At 45.3% G+C, this 21,072-nt stretch overlaps 1 protein-coding gene across 1 annotated transcript in view; it reads right to left on the bottom strand.

Moving 5' to 3' along the window:
• The window catches only part of HFM1 (helicase for meiosis 1), a 204,098-nt gene that overhangs the window by 129,305 nt on the left and 53,721 nt on the right, over positions 1–21,072 (bottom strand). The window contains exons 11-12 of the mRNA XM_040408743.1: positions 18,861–18,938; positions 18,312–18,473 (exon numbers count right to left, since the gene is read on the bottom strand). Coding sequence (XP_040264677.1) covers positions 18,312–18,473; positions 18,861–18,938 — 240 coding nt within the window. The remainder of the gene's footprint in view (positions 1–18,311; positions 18,474–18,860; positions 18,939–21,072) is intronic.

Genomic DNA, 21,072 nt, shown 5'->3' with positions numbered 1-21,072 from the left:
ATGGGCTGCACCTCAATGGGGAAGGGATAGCTGTGTTGGGGGAGAAGATGGCTAGAAGGTTAGAGGAGTGTTTAAACTAGGGACTGGGGAGAGGGTAATTACGTTAAGGTCCATTCACACGTCCGTATCAATGGGTCCGGATCCGTTCCGCAATTATGAAGAACGGGTGTGGACCCATTAATTTTAAATGGTGCCAGAAAAGATGCGGACAGCACACAGTGTGTTGTCCGCATCTACCACTTCCGTTCCGTGGATCCGCAAAAAAATAGCAATAGCAACAAGAATAAGCATTTTCTATTATAGTGCCGGCCATGTGCACAATTTGCGGATCCGCAAAACACTTACGGACGTGTAAATGGACCCTTACAGGAGGGGAAGATAGTGCAGATAAAGACCTGGGGCAAGGTAATGGGACTGGGGAAGGAATGGAAGGAGGGACTAGAACAGTTCAGAAGGAAAGGTGTAGGGTAAAAAAATATTAGGGATCGACCGATTATCAGTTTTACCGATATTATCGGCCGATATTCAGGATTTTGACAGTTATCGGTATCGGCATCTATTTTGCCGATATTCCGATAACGTATGGGGAACACAGATCGCGCTGCTCTCAGTGCTCTCTGTGTTCCCTCAGCAGCACAGGGGAGAAGGAAGCAATGTCTCCCTCCCCCTGTGCTGCCGCTGCTGCCAATGAGAGGAGAGAAGACAAGAGGAGGGGAGGGGCTGTGGCCACTGCGCCACCAATGATGTTAACTTACTCATTCATTCAAACTGAACAGGAGACGGGAGCTGGCTGCAGAATCACATAGCCGGCAACCGACCTCTATGAGCGGTAGCTGCGATCCTCGGTAGTTAACCCCTCAGGTGCCGCGGATCACAGCTACCGCTCATAGAGGTTGGGAGCCGGCTATGTGATTCTGCAGCCAGCTACCGCCTCCTGTATATGAATAAATTAGAGATTTATGTTCATTGGTGGCGCAGTGCGCCCCCCAGTATTAATCATTGGTGGTGCAGTGCGCCCCCCACCTCCACCCCCGTATAAAACATTGGTGGCGCAGTGCGCCCCCCCAGTTTTAATCATTGGTGGCAGTGGCCACAGGGTCCCCTCTCCCCTCCTCCTCCGATCGGAGCCCCAGCAGTGTAAGCCTGGGGCTCCGATCAGTTACCATGGCAGCCAGGATGCTACTGAAGCCCTGGCTGCCATGGTAAGCTCCATGCTGCTGTGTGCACAAAGCAGCAGGGACAGTGTGAGATCCTATTCACCCTGATAGAGATCTATCAGGGTGAATAGGACAAGGGTTCTAGTCCCTAAGGGGGCTAAAAGTTTGTAAAAAAAAAACCCACCAAAATATTAAGTATAAATAAAAAAGAAAGATTTACAAAAAAAAAAAAATACACATTAACAATAAAAATATTCATTTTCAGCAGATTTGAGTAGGAATTTTTTTTTTTCAAAAATGAAATTTCACTGAATATCGGTATAAATTATCGGCTATCGGCCTGAAAGTTCACAAATTATCGGTATCGGCCCTAAAAAATCAATATCGGTCGATCCCTAAAAAATATATACATAAACCTCTTAATTGTATGTATACTAATACCAGGAGCCTGACTAATAAAACTGGGGTACTAGAATTAGCGATGTGTGAGGAGAACTATGACATAGTGGGAATAACTGAGACATGGCTGGATGATAGCTATGACTGGTCAGTTAATGTACAGGGTTACAGTCTGTTTAGAAAGGATTGTCAAAACTGGAGAGGGGGAGGAGGTTTTGCCTTTATGTAAAGTCCTGTCTAAAGCTCACAGTCCGGGAAGATATAAGTGATTCTTCAGGGAGGAACAAAAATACCAAACTTCAAAAAAGCTAAATTTAGCCAACTAAGAGAGGCCATAGGCCTAACTAATTGGGACAAAGTCCTCAAAAATAAAAATACAGCCATCCTAAAATCTAATTGTGAGAGGTACATACCTTATGGGAAAAAAAGGTTAAGGAACAAGAAAAAACCAATGTGGATAAATAGAATTGTAAAGAAAGCAATAAATGACAAAACAAAGCATTTTAATCACTAAAATAGAAGGGGGGCGAGGAAGCACTGAAAACTATAAGGAAATTATAAAAAAAAAATTGAATATGTAAAAAACAAATAAAAGCAGCCAAACTAGAGACCGAGAGATTAATTGCCAAAGAGAGTAAAACTAACCTTAAAATGTTCTTCAATTATATAAATGGTAAAAAGTATAAATCTGAAGGTGTCGGCTCTTTACAGACTAATGAGGGGGGAGTTGCAGAGAGTAAAGAGGAAAAAGCAAAGCAATTAAATATTTGTTTTGCTCTACTGTATTCACTGAAGAAAATAAACTGTCAGATGAAATGCAGAATGTAAAAGTAAATTCCCTATTAAAAGTGCCCTGTCTGACTGTTGAGGAAGGGTTGAGACGTATGCATATATATCCATGCATGCCTGCAAACACGTGCGGGCATGTATGGTATATATATGCATACATTAACCACCGCATCATGGGGTGATGTGCGCAGATGTGCCCAGCATCTGCGCACGTCTGCCCATGGTGATCCCCAGGGGCTCATGGTGGCCCCTGTGGGAAATATGTGGTCCCTGGAAGCTGTGCCCCCTTATAATCCCCCTTATAGTTAGTATATATTTCCTGTATGACCGTGTATATATTGGCCCTGTATGGCAAGTGGGGACATATGCATGTCCCCTGTATGTGATGCCCCAGATATATGCGAGGGTGTGTGTATATATAGATATGTGTGTATGTATTTGCACACGTATCTATGTATATACACTTATGTCAGCATGACAGTATGTATGTGGGCTTATTGCTGCCCATTCATACCCCCGGTTTTGTATGTGTTTATAGATGTGCCCCAAGCATCTGTGGATATATATATATATATATATATATATATATATATATGGGCCTATAACTGCCCATGTATGCCCCAGGTTTATAATGAGTATATATGTGTATATAGATGCGCCCCAAGTATCTATTTACATATATATACTTAAATGCCCCCCAGAGGGACAGCGTTTAGCCAGTTCCTGCAGATGGCTGGTGACTTCAAAGGCTAAGAAATCAGTTGCCTTTTGTTGATTTTATCAGCCTAGTTACTATGCTCCCCCCCACCTTGTGTTTGGGACATGGCTGGGCGTGTGGTGCTGCTAGCCTCAGGGGGGCCAACTGTCTGTTCTGAGGGCAGGCATACGTCACAGTGACACTAAGATGTCACATCCCTGAGGAAGGAGGAGGGGGGCTGGTTTTGGGCTATAAAGTCCCAAGCAGGGAAGACATGCGCTCTCTTGCAACTGGACTAGAATCAGAGACAGATGGGAGAGAGCAGCTCCATGACGGGCACCTGGAGAAGGCCGGTCTACTAACTCTGGATGGCTAAGTAGCACTGCCCCAATAACCCCTTTAGTTCCCTGTCCCCCTGCCCTGCCCAAACACCCCTGCAAGTCCCTGCAGAGCATTAACTCCTTCCCTGATCCCCTGCTTGGCATCAACCCTGTCCTGTCCCTGCAGTGCATTAACCCCTACACTGCCTGACCCCTGGTAAGCCCTGGTTCCAAACCCCCCCTACTCCCCTGGATATAATTGTCGTGTCCCTGATCCCCTTGGTACACTTGCAGGGTGTTAACCCTTGCATTGCTGTATAGCCCTGATGACCCCCACTGTATCTCACCCCTATTATTGCTTAGGGATAGAATTAGTGAAGGTAGGGTGGGCTGTTAATACTTGTATGTGTGAACTGTATAGTTAGTTAATGGGTGGAATTGGGAATGTGTAGTGTAGTTTAGGATTGTATATTTAGTGCTGTATGGTTAGTGTATTGCGTGCGTAGTGTATTGTAAGTAATAAATACTGTGTTACTTGTAACTATCTGTGTAACGTGTAGTTATTGGCGATAGTTAGTTAGTGATTAGCGTAGTGATTAGTGTAAAGCATAGCGAAGGTATTGTGTGTTATTATAAAGGCATAAATGGGCGGAGTCATCAATAGACGGTTCCTCCCATTTATGAATATTAATTATTGATATTTGCATAAATATTAGTGACAAATATTCTCCCTTTACACTGACCCAGGAAGAAGTACAGCAGCGTCTTAAAAAGGTAAAAATAGACAAATCTCCAGGACCAGATGGCATACTGTCATGGTCTTACCTTCTTGCTGTTCTCCTTCGTTTGACATGTGCTGGCGGCCATCTTGGTTTCTTGTAGCCTCCCACCCTGCGGCTCCCTCTTCCCACTGGGAGGAGCTGGATGCCTAGCTCATATATATAGGAGGTCTGTGGCTTCAGTTCCTTGCTTGGTCCTCCTGTGTTCACATGCTTCTAGTCTGCTGCTGCTTCTGGTTCCTGATCCTGGTTTCGTCCGACTACCCTGCTGGTTCCTGATCCTGGTTTCGTCCGACTACCCTGCTGGTTCCTGATCCTGGCTTCGTCTGACTACCCTGCTGGTTCCTGATCCTGGCTTCGTCTGACTACCCTTCTGGTTCCTGACCTCTGGCTTCGCTAAGACTCTGCTTCGGTTTCGCCATCCGTTTGGACTTTTGCTTTACAGCTTTATTTTCAATAAAGCCTTCTTATTTTCACTTATCTCTTGTTGTACGTCTGGTTCATGGTTCCGTGACATTAGGACCAAGCCATGAATTCTGACGGTACAGGGCCATCCTCGCTACCCACGCTGGTTGCCAGACTTGATCAGCAGGATCACCTGTTGGGTCGGTTCGCTGTGGCGTTGCAAACCCTGCTTGAACGCACGGCTCATTTCGCTCCCGTTGCCGATGGGTCGGTTGTCGCTCCTGGGCCCGCTCCTACTGCCGCTCCGGTTGTTGCGCCAGAGTCTACCCCGACACCTGTTGTTGCACCTGCGGTGTTTCGGGGTATGACCGGTTCTGCCCCTCTTCCACAGCGCTTTGGGGGAGAGCCAACTCAGTGCCGAGGTTTCCTTAACCAGGTGGGCATTTATTTCGAGTTGCTGCCACATGCCTTTCCTACTGAGAGATCAAAGGTGGGCTTCTTGATCTCGCTGCTCTCGGACAAGGCCTTGGCCTGGGCCAGCCCCTTATGGGAGAACAACAATCCGGTGGTTGCCGAGTTTTCCGGTTATGTTGCTTCTCTTCGGAAGGTATTCGATGTGCCGGCTCGTGCTGCCTCTGCTGCGAAGCTCCTTATGTCCATCAGACAGGGTTCACGATCCGTAGCTGAATACGCCATTGAGTTTCGTACCCTGGCAGCAGAGGTGGGCTGGAATAATGAGGCTCTGGTCGCTGCTTTCTCTCATGGTCTCTCGGATGCCTTGAAGGATGAGGTTGCAGCTAAGGACCTACCAGTGGAGCTCGAGTCTCTTATTTCTTTCCTGATTTTGATTGACACCAGACTCAGGGAGAGACCTTCCTTTAAGGAGAGCCTGCAGAGGTTTTCTAACAGATTGGCGCCTACGTTTGCTGTCCCACCCGTGCCTCCCTCTCCTCCCACGCCTCCTGGGGATGACTTGTCTGGGGGTGAACCCATGCAGCTGGGGTTTGCTCGCCTGTCCGAGGGGGAGAGGGTACTCCGGAGACGCGAGGGCCGATGCATGTACTGTGTCAGATCGGGGGAGTCAGTTTGTGTCCAGGTTTTGGCGCGCCTTTTGCTCCCAGTTGGGGATTCATCTCTCCTTCTCCTCGGCCTACCACCCTCAGTCCAATGGGGCCGCAGAACGATCCAATCAGGCCTTGGAGCAATTCCTTCGTTGCTATGTCTCCGATCACCAAGACAATTGGGTTGACCTCCTGCCTTGGGCTGAGTTTGCCAGGAACACGGCGGTGAACTCTTCCTCTGGGACGTCTCCCTTCATGGCCAATTATGGGTTCCAACCTGCCGTGTTACCGGAGGTATTCTCTCCCCAGGATATTCCGGCTGTGGAGGATCACCTTTCCGTCCTACGTGCTTCTTGGGTACTCATCCAGAAGTCCCTTGAGGTCTCTGCGCAGCGCCAGAGACTCCAGGCTGATCGCAGACGAGCGCCTGCACCTTCCTACCAGGTCGGAGACCGTGTATGGTTGTCCACCCGCAACCTCAACCTTCGAGTGCCCACTCCCAAGCTGGCGCCTCGCTTTGTTGGTCCCTTCCGAGTGCTTCGCAGGGTAAACCCGGTAGCCTATGCCCTTGCGCTTCCTCCTGGCATGCGGATCTCCAACGTGTTTCATGTCTCCCTGTTGAAGCCACTGGTGTGTAATCGTTTCACTTCCTCGGTTCCTCGGCCTCGTCCGGTCCAAGTGGGTAATCGTGAGGAGTATGAGGTGAGCAATATCCTGGACTCACGCCTGGTCCGCGGTCGGGTGCAGTTTTTGGTCCATTGGCGTGGTTATGGTCCAGAGGAGCGTTCCTGGGTTCCCTCCGCAGATGTCCATGCTCCTGCCTTGCTCCGAGCCTTCCACGCACGCTTCCCTCAGAAACCGTTCTTTACTCCGCGGAGGAGGGGCCCTTGAGGGGGAGGTACTGTCATGGTCTTACCTTCTTGCTGTTCTCCTTCGTTTGACATGTGCTGGCGGCCATCTTGGTTTCTGGGTTTCTTGTAGCCTCCCACCCTGCGGCTCCTCCTTCCCACTGGGAGGAGCTGGATGCCTAGCTCATATATATAGGAGGTCTGTGGCTTCAGTTCCTTGCTTGGTCCTCCTGTGTTCACATGCTTCTAGTCTGCTGCTGCTTCTGGTTCCTGATCCTGGTTTCGTCCGACTACCCTGCTGGTTCCTGATCCTGGTTTCGTCCGACTACCCTGCTGGTTCCTGATCCTGGCTTCGTCTGACAACCCTGCTGGTTCCTGATCCTGGCTTCGTCTGACTACCCTTCTGGTTCCTGACCTCTGGCTTCGCTAAGACTCTGCTTCGGTTTCGCCATCCGTTTGGACTTTTGCTTTACAGCTTTATTTTCAATAAAGCCTTCTTATTTTCACTTATCTCTTGTTGTACGTCTGGTTCATGGTTCCGTGACATTAGGACCAAGCCCTGAATTCTGACGGTACAGGGCCATCCTCGCTACCCACGCTGGTTGCCAGACTTGATCAGCAGGATCACCTGTTGGGTCGGTTCGCTGTGGCGTTGCAAACCCTGCTTGAACGCACGGCTCATTTCGCTCCCGTTGCCGATGGGTCGGTTGTCGCTCCTGGGCCCGCTCCTACTGCCGCTCCGGTTGTTGCGCCAGAGTCTACCCCGACACCTGTTGTTGCACCTGCGGTGTTTCGGGGTATGACCGGTTCTGCCCCTCTTCCACAGCGCTTTGGGGGAGAGCCAACTCAGTGCCGAGGTTTCCTTAACCAGGTGGGCATTTATTTCGAGTTGCTGCCACATGCCTTTCCTACTGAGAGATCAAAGGTGGGCTTCTTGATCTCGCTGCTCTCGGACAAGGCCTTGGCCTGGGCCAGCCCCTTATGGGAGAACAACAATCCGGTGGTTGCCGAGTTTTCCGGTTATGTTGCTTCTCTTCGGAAGGTATTCGATGTGCCGGCTCGTGCTGCCTCTGCTGCGAAGCTCCTTATGTCCATCAGACAGGGTTCACGATCCGTAGCTGAATACGCCATTGAGTTTCGTACCCTGGCAGCAGAGGTGGGCTGGAATAATGAGGCTCTGGTCGCTGCTTTCTCTCATGGTCTCTCGGATGCCTTGAAGGATGAGGTTGCAGCTAAGGACCTACCAGTGGAGCTCGAGTCTCTTATTTCTTTCCTGATTTTGATTGACACCAGACTCAGGGAGAGACCTTCCTTTAAGGAGAGCCTGCGGAGGTTTTCTAACAGATTGGCGCCTACGTTTGCTGTCCCACCCGTGCCTCCCTCTCCTCCCACGCCTCCTGGGGATGACTTGTCTGGGGGTGAACCCATGCAGCTGGGGTTTGCTCGCCTGTCCGAGGGGGAGAGGGTACTCCGGAGACGCGAGGGCCGATGCATGTACTGTGTCAGATCGGGGGAGTCAGTTTGTGTCCAGGTTTTGGCGCGCCTTTTGCTCCCAGTTGGGGATTCATCTCTCCTTCTCCTCGGCCTACCACCCTCAGTCCAATGGGGCCGCAGAACGATCCAATCAGGCCTTGGAGCAATTCCTTCGTTGCTATGTCTCCGATCACCAAGACAATTGGGTTGACCTCCTGCCTTGGGCTGAGTTTGCCAGGAACACGGCGGTGAACTCTTCCTCTGGGACGTCTCCCTTCATGGCCAATTATGGGTTCCAACCTGCCGTGTTACCGGAGGTATTCTCTCCCCAGGATATTCCGGCTGTGGAGGATCACCTTTCCGTCCTACGTGCTTCTTGGGTACTCATCCAGAAGTCCCTTGAGGTCTCTGCGCAGCGCCAGAGACTCCAGGCTGATCGCAGACGAGCGCCTGCACCTTCCTACCAGGTCGGAGACCGTGTATGGTTGTCCACCCGCAACCTCAACCTTCGAGTGCCCACTCCCAAGCTGGCGCCTCGCTTTGTTGGTCCCTTCCGAGTGCTTCGCAGGGTAAACCCGGTAGCCTATGCCCTTGCGCTTCCTCCTGGCATGCGGATCTCCAACGTGTTTCATGTCTCCCTGTTGAAGCCACTGGTGTGTAATCGTTTCACTTCCTCGGTTCCTCGGCCTCGTCCGGTCCAAGTGGGTAATCGTGAGGAGTATGAGGTGAGCAATATCCTGGACTCACGCCTGGTCCGCGGTCGGGTGCAGTTTTTGGTCCATTGGCGTGGTTATGGTCCAGAGGAGCGTTCCTGGGTTCCCTCCGCAGATGTCCATGCTCCTGCCTTGCTCCGAGCCTTCCACGCACGCTTCCCTCAGAAACCGTTCTTTACTCCGCGGAGGAGGGGCCCTTGAGGGGGAGGTACTGTCATGGTCTTACCTTCTTGCTGTTCTCCTTCGTTTGACATGTGCTGGCGGCCATCTTGGTTTCTGGGTTTCTTGTAGCCTCCCACCCTGCGGCTCCTCCTTCCCACTGGGAGGAGCTGGATGCCTAGCTCATATATATAGGAGGTCTGTGGCTTCAGTTCCTTGCTTGGTCCTCCTGTGTTCACATGCTTCTAGTCTGCTGCTGCTTCTGGTTCCTGATCCTGGTTTCGTCCGACTACCCTGCTGGTTCCTGATCCTGGTTTCGTCCGACTACCCTGCTGGTTCCTGATCCTGGCTTCGTCTGACAACCCTGCTGGTTCCTGATCCTGGCTTCGTCTGACTACCCTTCTGGTTCCTGACCTCTGGCTTCGCTAAGACTCTGCTTCGGTTTCGCCATCCGTTTGGACTTTTGCTTTACAGCTTTATTTTCAATAAAGCCTTCTTATTTTCACTTATCTCTTGTTGTACGTCTGGTTCATGGTTCCGTGACACATACACCCCTGTATCCTAAGATAATTTAGTAATGTCATAGCCAGACCCTTATTTCTGATATTTAAGGACTCTATACTGACAGGGAGTGTTCCACAGGATTGGCGCATAGCAAATGTGGTGCTAATATTTAAAAACGGTCCAAAAACAGAGCCCGGAAACTATATGCCGGTAAGTTTAACATCTGTCGAGGGTAAACTGTTTAAAGGTTTTCTAAAAGATGCTATCTTAGAGTACCTCAATCAAAATAAGCAAATAACGCCAAATCAGCATGGCTTCATGAGGGATCGGTCATGTCAAACTAATTTAATCAGTTTCTATGAGAGGTAAGTTCTAGACTTGACCACAGCAAATCAATGGATGTCGTATATCTGGACTTCTCCAAAGCATTTGACACTTGTAAGGGGTTACACTCTCAGGCTGGGCGGCGATGACAGATTCTCTTGCAGGCCACAGGGTTAAAGTCCAAATGCTGCTTTATTTATCACACTCCGGCAATACAGGCAATCCCAGTTATAATTCACTGGGTAAGGTGAAGGACCAGCACCACAAAACATAAACCAAACTGAAATAAACACCTGCCCGTCTGGGCCCTGGCTAATACAGTAAGGATCCTAGCTCACCTATTGAACACAGGTCACACAGAGAACTCGGCTTCTCTAGCCAGCAGCGCAGCCATCTTCCCAGGCTTTCTCCAGGCATTCCTCTCCCCAGACTGACTGCATGGACTGTGCTTTATTTCCCCTTGATGATCCCAGCTGGCTTCAGCTGGGATCCCTCAGGCTAGGGGAAAACCTGTCCTGGATTTTATTTACCTCACCCAGTTGAGGAAGCTGGGTGGGATATACACCCCTTCCAGGACTTTACCATACACCTTTCTGTTCACCTTACCACACACTGTACCACATAAAAGGTTAGTATATAAAATGAAAATGCTCGGACTGGGAGAAAATGTCTATATGTGGTAAGTAACTGGCTCAATGATAGAAAACAGAGGATGGTTATTAATGGTACACACTCAGATTCGGTCACTGTCACTAGTGGGGTACCACAGGGGTCAGTATTGGGCCCTATTCTCTTCAATATATTTATTAATGACCTTGTAGAAGGCTTGCACAGTAAAATATAAATTTTTGCAGATGACACTATACTGTGTAAAGTAATTAACACAGAAGAGGACAGTATACAGCTGCAGATGGATCTGGATAGATTGGAGGCTTGGGCAGATAAGTGGCAGATGAGGTTTAACACTAACAAATGTAAGGTTATGCACATGGGAATGAATAATGCAAGTCACCAGTATATACTAAATGGTAAAACACTGGGTAACACTGACATGGAAAAGGACCTAGGAATTTTGGTGAACCACAAACTAAGCTGTAGAAACCAGTGTCAGGCAGCTGCTGCCAAGGCCAATAAGATAATGGGTTTCATCAAAAGGGGCATAGATACCTGTGATGAGAACATAATCCTACCACTTTACAAATCACTAGTCAGACCACAAATGGAGTACCGCGTACAGTTCTGGGCTCCTGTGAACAAGGCAGTGTCACGGATGGTGTACAGGAAACAAGACAATGCAATATAATCAATGACTCACTGGATCCACAACTAAGGAACAAAAGGGAGACCCCTGCATGAGACCTGCCACTCTCCCTGACTGCTCAGCCTATGCGAACACCCCAAAGGTGAATGGGCGCATATCCACGTACCTCGGCTATCTAATACCTGAAGACCCTACAATAGTGAGGGGACACGACCACCGGCTCCCTACACCAGACACGGAGGGAGTCAGGGTCTCCTGAAATCCAGCAGACAGAAAATCACAAATAAAGGAACAGCACTTATCTTGCAGAGGACTGGGAAATAGGAACAGCATGCACACACACTCCAGGAAGTTGTATAAGCCGCACACTACTGCATTATGGGGAGGAACTTAAAGGGAAGCAATCAGTCCAACTGCATGACAGCTGAGATAGACAAACGAGATGAGGAACTGAAACCAAAACAAAGAAACTCAAGGAGGAGGATCTGGAAGGCTCTTGTCAGAGCTTCTCAGCTGTCTGGTTGTGACAGGCATACATAGCAGTGCTGGAGCGGGTTCAGAGGAGGGCAACTAAAGTAATAACTGGAATGGGTGGACTAGAGTACCCTGAAAGATTATTAAAATTAGGGTTATTCACTTTAGAAAAAAGACAACTGAGGGGAGATCTAATAACTGTATATATATACACTCACCTAAAGAATTATTAGGAACACCTGTTCTATTTCTCAGTAATGCAATTATCTAGTCAACCAATCACATGGCAGTTGCTTCAATGCATTTAGGGGTGTTGTCCTGGTCAAGACAATCTCCTGAACTCCAAACGGAATGTCAGAATGGGAAAGAAAGGTGATTTAAGCAATTTTGAGCGTGGCATGGTTGTTGGTGCCAGACGGGCCGGTCTGACTATTTCACAATCTGCTCAGTTACTGGGATTTTCACGCACAACCATTTCTAGGGTTTACAAAGAATGGTGTGAAAAGGGAAAAACATCCAGTATGCGGCAGTCCTGTGGGCAAAAATGCCTTGTGGATGCTAGAGGTCAGAGGAGAATGGGCTGACTGATTCAAGCTGATAGAAGAGCAACGTTGACTGAAATAACCACTCGTTACAACCGAGGTATGCAGCAAAGCATTTGTGAAGCCACAACACGCACAACCTTGAGGCGGATGGGCTACAACAGCAGAAGACCCCACCGGGTACCACTCATCTCCACTACAAATAGGAAAAAGAGGCTACAATTTGCACAAGCTCACCAAAATTGGACTGTTGAAGACTGGAAAAATGTTGCCTGGTCTGATGAGTCTCGATTTCTGTTGAGACATTCAAATGGTAGAGTCCGAATTTGGCGTAAACAGAATGAGAACATGTATCCATCCTCTGATGGCTGCTACTTCCACCAGGATAATGCACCATGTCACAAAGCTCGAATCATTTCAAATTGGTTTCTTGAACATGACAATGAGTTCACTGTACTAAAATGGCCCCCACAGTCACCAGATCTCAACCCAATAGAGCATCTTTGGGATGTGGTGGAACAGGAGCTTCGTGCCCTGGATGTGCATCCCTCAAATCTCCATCAACTGCAGGATGCTATCCTATCAATATGGGCCAACATTTCTAAAGAATGCTATCAGCACCTTGTTGAATCAATGCCACGTAGAATTAAGGCAGTTCTGAAGGCAAAAGGGGGTCCAACACCGTATTAGTATGGTGTTCCTAATAATTCTTTAGGTGAGTGTATATATATAAATATATCAGGGGTTAGTACAGAGATCTCTCCCATCATCTGTTTATCCCCAGGACTGTGATGAGGGGACATCCCCTGCGTCTGGAGGAAAGAAGGTTTGTACACAAACATAGAAGAGGATTCTTTACAGTAAGAGCAGTGAGACTATGGAACTCTCTGCCTGAGGAGGTGGTGATGGTTGTCACTAAAAGAGTTCAAGAGGGGCCTGGATGTATTTCTGGAGTGTAATAATATTACAGGTTATAGCTACTATAGATGGATTGTTGATTCAGGGAGCTATTCTGATTGCCTGATTAGAGTCAGGAAGGAATTTTTTCCCCCTAAAGTGAGGAAAATTGATTTCTACCTCACAGTTTTTTTTTTTGCCTTCCTATGTATCAACTTGCAGGATAACAGGCTGAACTGGATGGACAGGTGTCTTTTTTCGGCCTTATAAACTATGCTACTATGTTCCTAATACTGACTACATGTAGCACTCCCCATTCAACAAGGTAATCTTGAGCTGGAATTACACAGGCGGTTTTCTTAACAGTTTTTGGTGCAGTTTGTAATGCAATTTTTTGAGACAACTTCAGTAATGGATTCAAAAGGAATGTAAAATATAAAGGACGTACTTAGGCCTCATGTGCACGACAGTATCAGTTTTGCAGTCCACAAATGCAGTCCTGTAGCTATTTAACCACCTCCCGTCACACTAACGCCGATAGGCGTCAGGACGGTAGTGCTCTCAGGTCTCGATGACGCCAATGGTCCTCTGGTGGTCCCTTTTGCTTGGATCGACCACCAGAGGACACAGGCAGCTCTGTAAGTAGCACCAAGCACCACACTACACCCCCCCCGTCACTTATTAACCCCTTATTAACCCCTGATAACCCCATATAGACTCCCTGATCACCCCCCTGTAAGGCTCAATTCAGACGTCCGTATGTTTTTTGCGGATCCGCGGATCCGCAAAACACGGACACCGGCAATGTGCTTTCCGCATTTTTTCGGATCCGCACATTGCCAGAACTATATAGAAAATGTTTTTTCTTGTCCGCGATTGCGGACAATAGGACATGTTCTATATTTTTGCGGAACGGAAGTGCGGACCCGGAAGTGCAGATCCGCAATTCCGGATCCGAGCGGGACAAAGTCTGTCCCAATAGAAATTAATGGGTCCACAATTCCGTTCCGCAAAATGCGGAACAGAATTGCGGACGTGTGAATGGGGCCTAAGGGTCCCTTATCACCGCCAGTTAGTTAGCTACTTGTTAGGTAGTTAGCGCCCAGCCCACCACACTCACTGATTAGTCGATGATTAGCGTCATCGCTGTCGCTAATCAGCACTAGTACTATATAGTATCTGTAAGTGATCAAGACTGATCGCAATCAGATCTATATCAGTACATTAGGGTCACCTTAGGCTCTACAAAAAACGCAGTGTTCGCCCGATCAGGCCTGATCTTGTGCACACACTTGCGTTCAGTCCGCCCCACCGCAGTGACAGAAATTTTTTTGTACTGATCACTGCAAAAACACAGTAAAATCGCTGCAGTGCTATAAAGATCACTTTTTGGATCTTTATTAGCGATCGCAGCTTTTTTTTTTTGCACATTTTTTGGCAGAGATTTTTTCATCCACATTGATCGATGCAAATGAAGAAATCTGTGCCGTCCATTTTTTCTTTCAGCCCAGAGGCTGAACGGAAAAAAAAAATCTCATTACCCGTATGCTCAATATAAGGCCTCATGCACACGACCGTGCCATTTTTTGCGGTCCGCAAACCGCGGATCCGCAAAAAACAGAAGGAGCCCGTGTTGACTTCCGCAATTTGCGGAACGGGCACCGGCAATATAAATGCCTATTCTTGTCCGCAAAGTGCAGACAAGAATAGGACATGTTATATTTTTTTGGCGGGGCCGTGGAACGGAGCCACTGATGCGGACAGCACACGGAATGCTGTCCGCATCTTTTGCGGCTCCATTGAAATGAATGGGACCACATCCGTGCCGCCAAAACGGCGGCTCGGATGCGGACCCAAACAACGGTCGTGTGCATGAGGCCTAAGGTGAATAACAGAAACTCCTAATGCTGGCCATACATGTAATGATTGCGGAGACCCTCAAATGCCAGGGCACACAAACACCCCACAAATGACCCCTTTTTAGAAATAAGACACCCCAAGGTATTCGCTGAGGGGCATATTGAGTCCATGAAAGATTTAACTTTTTGTCACAAGTTAGCGGAAAGGGAGACTTTGTGAGAAAAAACAAAAAAAAAATCAATTTTTGCTAACTTGTGCCCAAAAAAATAATCTTCTATGAACTCGCCATGCCCCTCACGGAATACCTTGGGGTGTCTTCTTTCCAAAATGGGGTCACTTGTGGGGTATTTATACTGCCCTGTAATTTTAGGGGCCCTAAAGCGTGAGAAGAAGTCTGGAATCCAAATGCCTAAAAATGCCCTCCTAAAAGGTACTCGTTGGACTTTCGGCCCCTTTGCGCATCTTGGCTGCAAAAAGGTGTCACACATGTGGTATCGCCGTACTCAGGAGAAGTAGGGCAATGTGTTTTGGAGTGTATTTTTACATATACCCATGCTGGGTGAGAGAAAGATCTCTGTAAATTGACAACTTTGTATAAAAAAATGGAAAAAGTTGTCATTTACAAAGATATTTCTCACACACGGTATGGGTATATGTAAAAATAGACCCCAAAACACATTGCCCTACTTCTCCTGAGTACGGCGATACCACATGTGTGACACTTTTTTGCAGCCTAGGTGCGCAACGGGGCCCAAATTCCAATGAGTACCTTTAGGATTTAACAGGGCATTTTTTACGCATTTGGATTCCAAACTACTTCTCACGCTTTAGGGCCCCTAAAATGCCAGGGCAGTATAAATACCCCACAAGTGACCCCATTTTGGAAAGAAGACACCCCAAGGTATCCCGTGAGGGGCATGGCGAGTTCATGTAAAATTTTATTTTTTGTCACAAGTTAGTGGAATATGAGACTTTGTAAGAAAAAAAAATATATATCAATTGAATACCTTGGGGTGTCTTCTTTCCAAAATGGGGTCACATGTGGGGTATTTATACTGCCCTGGCATTTTAGGGGCCCTAAAGTGTCACACATCTGGTATCGCCGTACTCAGGAGAAGTTTGGCAATGTGTTTTGGGGTGTCATTTTACATATACCCATGCTGGGTGAGATAAATATCTTGGTCAAATGCCAACTTTGTATAAAAAATGGGAAAAGTTGTCTTTTGCCAAGATATTTCTCTTACCCAGCATGGGCATATGTAAAATGACACCCCAAAACACATTGCCCAACTTCTCCTGAGTACAGCGATACCACATGTGTGACACTTTTTTGCAGCCTAGGTGGGCAAAGGGGCCCACATTCCAAAGAGCACCTTTCGGATTTCACCGGCCATTTTTTACAGATTTTGATTTCAAACTACTTACCACACATTTGGGCCCCTAGAATGCCACGGCAGTATAACAACCCCACAAGTGACCCCATTTTGGAAAGAAGACACCCCAAGGTATTCGCTGATGGGCATAGTGAGTTCATAGAAGTTTTTATTTTTTGTCACAAGTTAGTGGAATATGAGACTATGTAAGAAAAAAATATATATATCAATTTCCGCTAACTTGTGCCAAAAAAAAAAAAATCTTCTATGAACTCGCCATGCACCTCACGGAATACCTTGGGGTGTCTTCTTTCCAAAATGGGGTCACTTGTGGGGTATTTATACTGCCCTGGCATTTTAGGGGCCCTAAAGCGTGAGAAGTAGTTTGGAATCCAAATGCGTAAAAATGCCCTGTGAAATCCTAAAGGTACTCATTGGAATTTGGGCCCCTTTGTGCACCTAGGCTGCAAAAAAGTGTCACACATGTGGTATCGCCGTACTCAGAAGAAGTAGGGCAATGTTTTTTGGGGTGTATTTTTACATATACCTATACTGTGTGTGAGAAATATCTCTGTAAATGACAACTTTTTAAATTTTTGTTATACAAAGTTGTTAATTTACAGAGATATTACTCTCACCCAGCATGGGTATATGTAAAAATACACCCCAAAACACATTGCCCTACTTCTTCTGAGTACGGCGATACCACATGTGTGACACTTTTTTGCAGCCTAGGTGCGTAAAGGGGCCGAAAGTCCAACGAGTACCTTTAGGCTTTACAGGGTTGCTCACAATTTAGCCCCGCCCAAAATGCCAGAACAGTAAACACACCCCACAAATGACCCCATTTCGGAAAGTAGACACCCCAAGGTATTCACTGAGGGGCATAGTGAGTCCGTGGGATATTTTTTATTTTTTTTGCCAGAAGTTAGCAGAAATGGAAACTTTATTTTTATTTTATTTTCCTCCGAAAGTGTCATTTTCCGCTAACTTGTGAAAAAAAATTAAATCATACATGAACTCACCATGCCCCTCCGCGAATACTTTGGGGTGTCTTCTTTCTAAAATGGGGTCATTTGGGAGGGTATTTATACTATCCTGGCATTCTAGCACCTCAAGAAACATGACAGGAAAGTCAGAGCTGCTTCAAAATGAGGAAATTCACATTTTTGTACGATAGTTTGTAAACGCCATAACTTTTGCGCAAACCAATAAATATACACTCATTGGATTTTTTTTTATCAAAGACATGTAGCACAATAAATTCTGACACAAACTTATAGAAATGTAATTATATTTGAACAATTTTACCAGAAAAAGTTAAAAATACACTTTTTTTTTGAAAATTGCGGTCTATTTTGATTAATATCAGAAAAACGAAAAATCTCAGCAGCAATCCAATACCACCAAAAGAAAGCTGTATTTGTGACAAGAAAAGGAGGTAAAATTCATTTGGGTGCCAAGTTGCATGACCGAGCAATAAACCGTTAAAGTTGTGAAGTGCCGATTTGTAAAAAAGGGCCTGGTCACTAGGGGGTATAAACCTGTGGTCCTAAAGTGGTTAAGGGGTGTGTTTTATTATTCAAGTGGTATACTGTACTACATTTTTATGTCCAACATAAAATAATGGAAAAGAGCTCCTCTTCTTTCAGCAAAAACTTTCTTTTAAAAAGTTCAGCCACATACCTACTCCCAGTTTTAAATATCCAGTAATCTGAAAAAACAACAAATTCATAACCATGCCAGTTTCACAAATGCATGATTAATACATAAAACATAATGCACAAATTACAGCGAGGGATGCTAAAATCCAAACGTGTTGTCCAGTTTTGTTCTGGTCAGTATAGCTTGCTGTAGCATTCCTGTGTGACCCTACCTTACAGCAAATTATTATAATAATAGAACTCAATGGTCAGATTTACTAATCCTCTAGACATCTTTAACTTAAGACAGTCTAAAGATGCTCCAAATTTATCACAGTGGCACATACTAGATGATAAATTTGGTACATGGCTAGATGTATAACTTTATACCAGCTATTGGCTGGCTTACACTGAGACAGAATTGTGTCCTAAAATACTCCATCTTACACCACATGCCTTTTCAGTTTCCTGAAGCCATGCCCTTTGCAAGCTGGATACAGTTGAGTTCTCTTGAACTAAATGAACCAAAAATGTGCCAAATTTTTGCGTGTTTTAAGACATCTAGGTGCAATCACAATAGTAAATGTGGCCTAATATATTCAGTGTTATAATTTCATGATGAATAAGACATACATCTTCGGCATTAGGAATTGTTGCTGAAACTGCAACAAAGCGCATGTTCGGAAACTCTTCGGCACTCTTTGCTGCACGAGAAAGGGAGGCCTGCATTGTTTTCATTCTGCTGACGACAACTTCAAGAGTAGCTCCTCGGGTTTCATCTTTCACTGTATGCACCTATAAAAAGGCAATGATATTAAGAACCTCTACTATACATGTAAAGAATAATTATTCTCTTACAGAGCAAAATGCATTTTTAGATGTCTATTCATGAAGCTCTGTTGTGTACTTTATGTTTGTTTGCCTAGTAAAAGGTACAAGTTGTCACAGGCTCTTTATGATGAAACGGTAAGCTCTTCTACATAGTGAACTTGCATTGTGGTTCAGTCTCCCTGGTATTTTAATATAGTGAGGCAATGTTATTGAACGAGAATTCATGAAATTGCCTTTATAATATATATTTTAAAAAAACATTTTGCCTCCTTCAGCTACCTTTTTGTCGCTAGTTTTTTCCATGTACATTTATTTTTATATTGTCTAATTTTGGAATAAAAGATAATTTACCTCGTCGATAAGAAAGAGACGTACAAGTTGAACCAGCGTATTGTCCCTCCATTTCCTAGTCATACTATCCCATTTCTCCTGAAGGATATTAAGAAATATATCATTTAGATAAAAAAATAATCAGATTAACCCATTCCCGACTGCCTTACATACATATATATATATATATATATATATATAGGATGTAAAAAGTCTACACACCCCTGTTAAAATGTCAGGTTTCTGTGATGTAAAAAAAATGAGACAAAGATAAATCATTTCAGAACTTTTTCCACCTTTAATGTGACCTATAAACTGTACAAACTGAAATCTTTTAGGTAGAGGGAAGAAAAAATATAAAAATAATATGGTTGCATAAGTGTGCACACCCTTAAACTAATACTTTCAGGTCTGGGCTCTGGCTGTGCCATTCCAAAACTTTAATCTTTTTATTGTGAAGCCATTCCTTTGTTGATTTGGATGTATGCTTTGGGTCGTTGTCATGCTGAAAGATGAAGTTCCTCTTCATGTTCAGCTTTCTAGCAGAAGCCTGAAGGCTTTGTGCCGATATTGACTGGTATTTGGAACTGTCCATAATTCCCTCTAGCTTAACTAAGGCCCCAGTTCCAGCTGAAGAAAAACAGCCCCAAGGCATGATGCTGCCACCATCATGCTTTACTGTGGATATGGTGTTCTTTTGGTGATGAGCAGTGTTATTTTTGCGCCAAACATATCCTTTGTAATTATGGCCAAAAAGTTTAACCTTGGTTTCATCAGACCATAACACCTTTTCCCACATGCTTTTGGGAGACTTCAGAAGTGTTTTTGCAAAATGTAGTCGGCTTGGATGTTTCTCTTCGTAAGAAAAGGCTTTCGTCTTGCCACTCTACCCCATAGCCCAGACATATGAAGAATACGGGAGATTGTTGTCACATGTACCGCACAGCCAGTACTTGCCAGATATTCCTGCAGCTCCTTTAATGTTGCTGTAGGCCTCTTGTTAGCCTCCCAGACCAGTTTTCTTCTCATCTTTTCATCAATTTTGGAGGGACGTCCAGTTCTTGGTAATGTCACTGTTGTGCCATATTTTCTCCACTTGATGATGACCGTCTTCACTATGTTCCATGGTATATCTAATGCCTTGGAAATTCTTTTGTACCCTTCTCCTGACTGATACCGTTTAAAAATGAGATCCCTCTGATGCTTTGGAAGTTCTCTGTGGACCACGGCTTCTGCTGTGGGATGCGACTAAGAAAATTTCAGGAAAGACCAACTAGAGCAGCTGAACTTTATTTGGGGTTAATCAGAGGCACTTTAAATGATGGCAGGTGTATGCTGACTCCTATTTAACATGATTTTGAATGTCATTGCTTAATTCTGAACACAGCTACATCCCCAGTTATAAGAGGGTGTGCACACTTATGCAACCACATAATTTTTGTTTTGTTTTCTTCCCTCCACCTTAAAGATTTCAGTTTGTTTTTCAATTGAGTTGTACAGTTTATAGGTCACATTAAAGGTGGAAAAAGTTCTGAAATGATTTATTTTTGTCTCATTTGTTTACAGCACAGAAACCTGACATTTTAACAGGGGTGTGTAGACTTTTAATATCCACTGTATATATATATATATATATATATGTACACACACACATATACTTCGGCGGTCGGGACTCTTAATATGGTGCCATAGCTGTCGGGTGCCTGCTGTTTTAAACGCAAAAACCCGAAAGCATGCACTTATAGATGGCAGGGCTTTAAGGGAACATAGTGTGATTCTCATAAACTTAAATGCTAATGCATTGGAATCTAATGACTGCTTACTATAGTTCCCTAGAAATAAATAGATAAAATAAAAATATATATAAAAATTAAAATTAGCCCCCTTTCCCCAAAACAAAAATAAAAGTACATAAACAATAAAAAAAAAAAATATTATGGGTATCACCAGATGCAAAAACGCCCGTACAGTTAAAATATAAAATCTTTTTCCCATATGTCAAACAGCGAAATAGTAAAAAAAATATTCAAAATGGCCGATTCGCATTTATTTATTTTTTTCAGTATTGAAACACAATACATTTATGGCATATCAATAGAATATTCACACAGAAGAGAGAAGGATATGCACTGCTCTATATCAAGGAAGTGCTCAAACCAACCCAACCCATTTATATATTATTGATTGATATTATTTTGTGGGGTTTCGCTCTGGTAGACAGGATTAGCGGACG

This window comes from Bufo bufo, chromosome 9 (genome assembly GCF_905171765.1).
Source record: "Bufo bufo chromosome 9, aBufBuf1.1, whole genome shotgun sequence".
Classification (NCBI taxonomy): Eukaryota; Metazoa; Chordata; class Amphibia; order Anura; family Bufonidae; genus Bufo; species Bufo bufo.
This window is presented reverse-complemented; position numbering and strand designations above follow the sequence as displayed.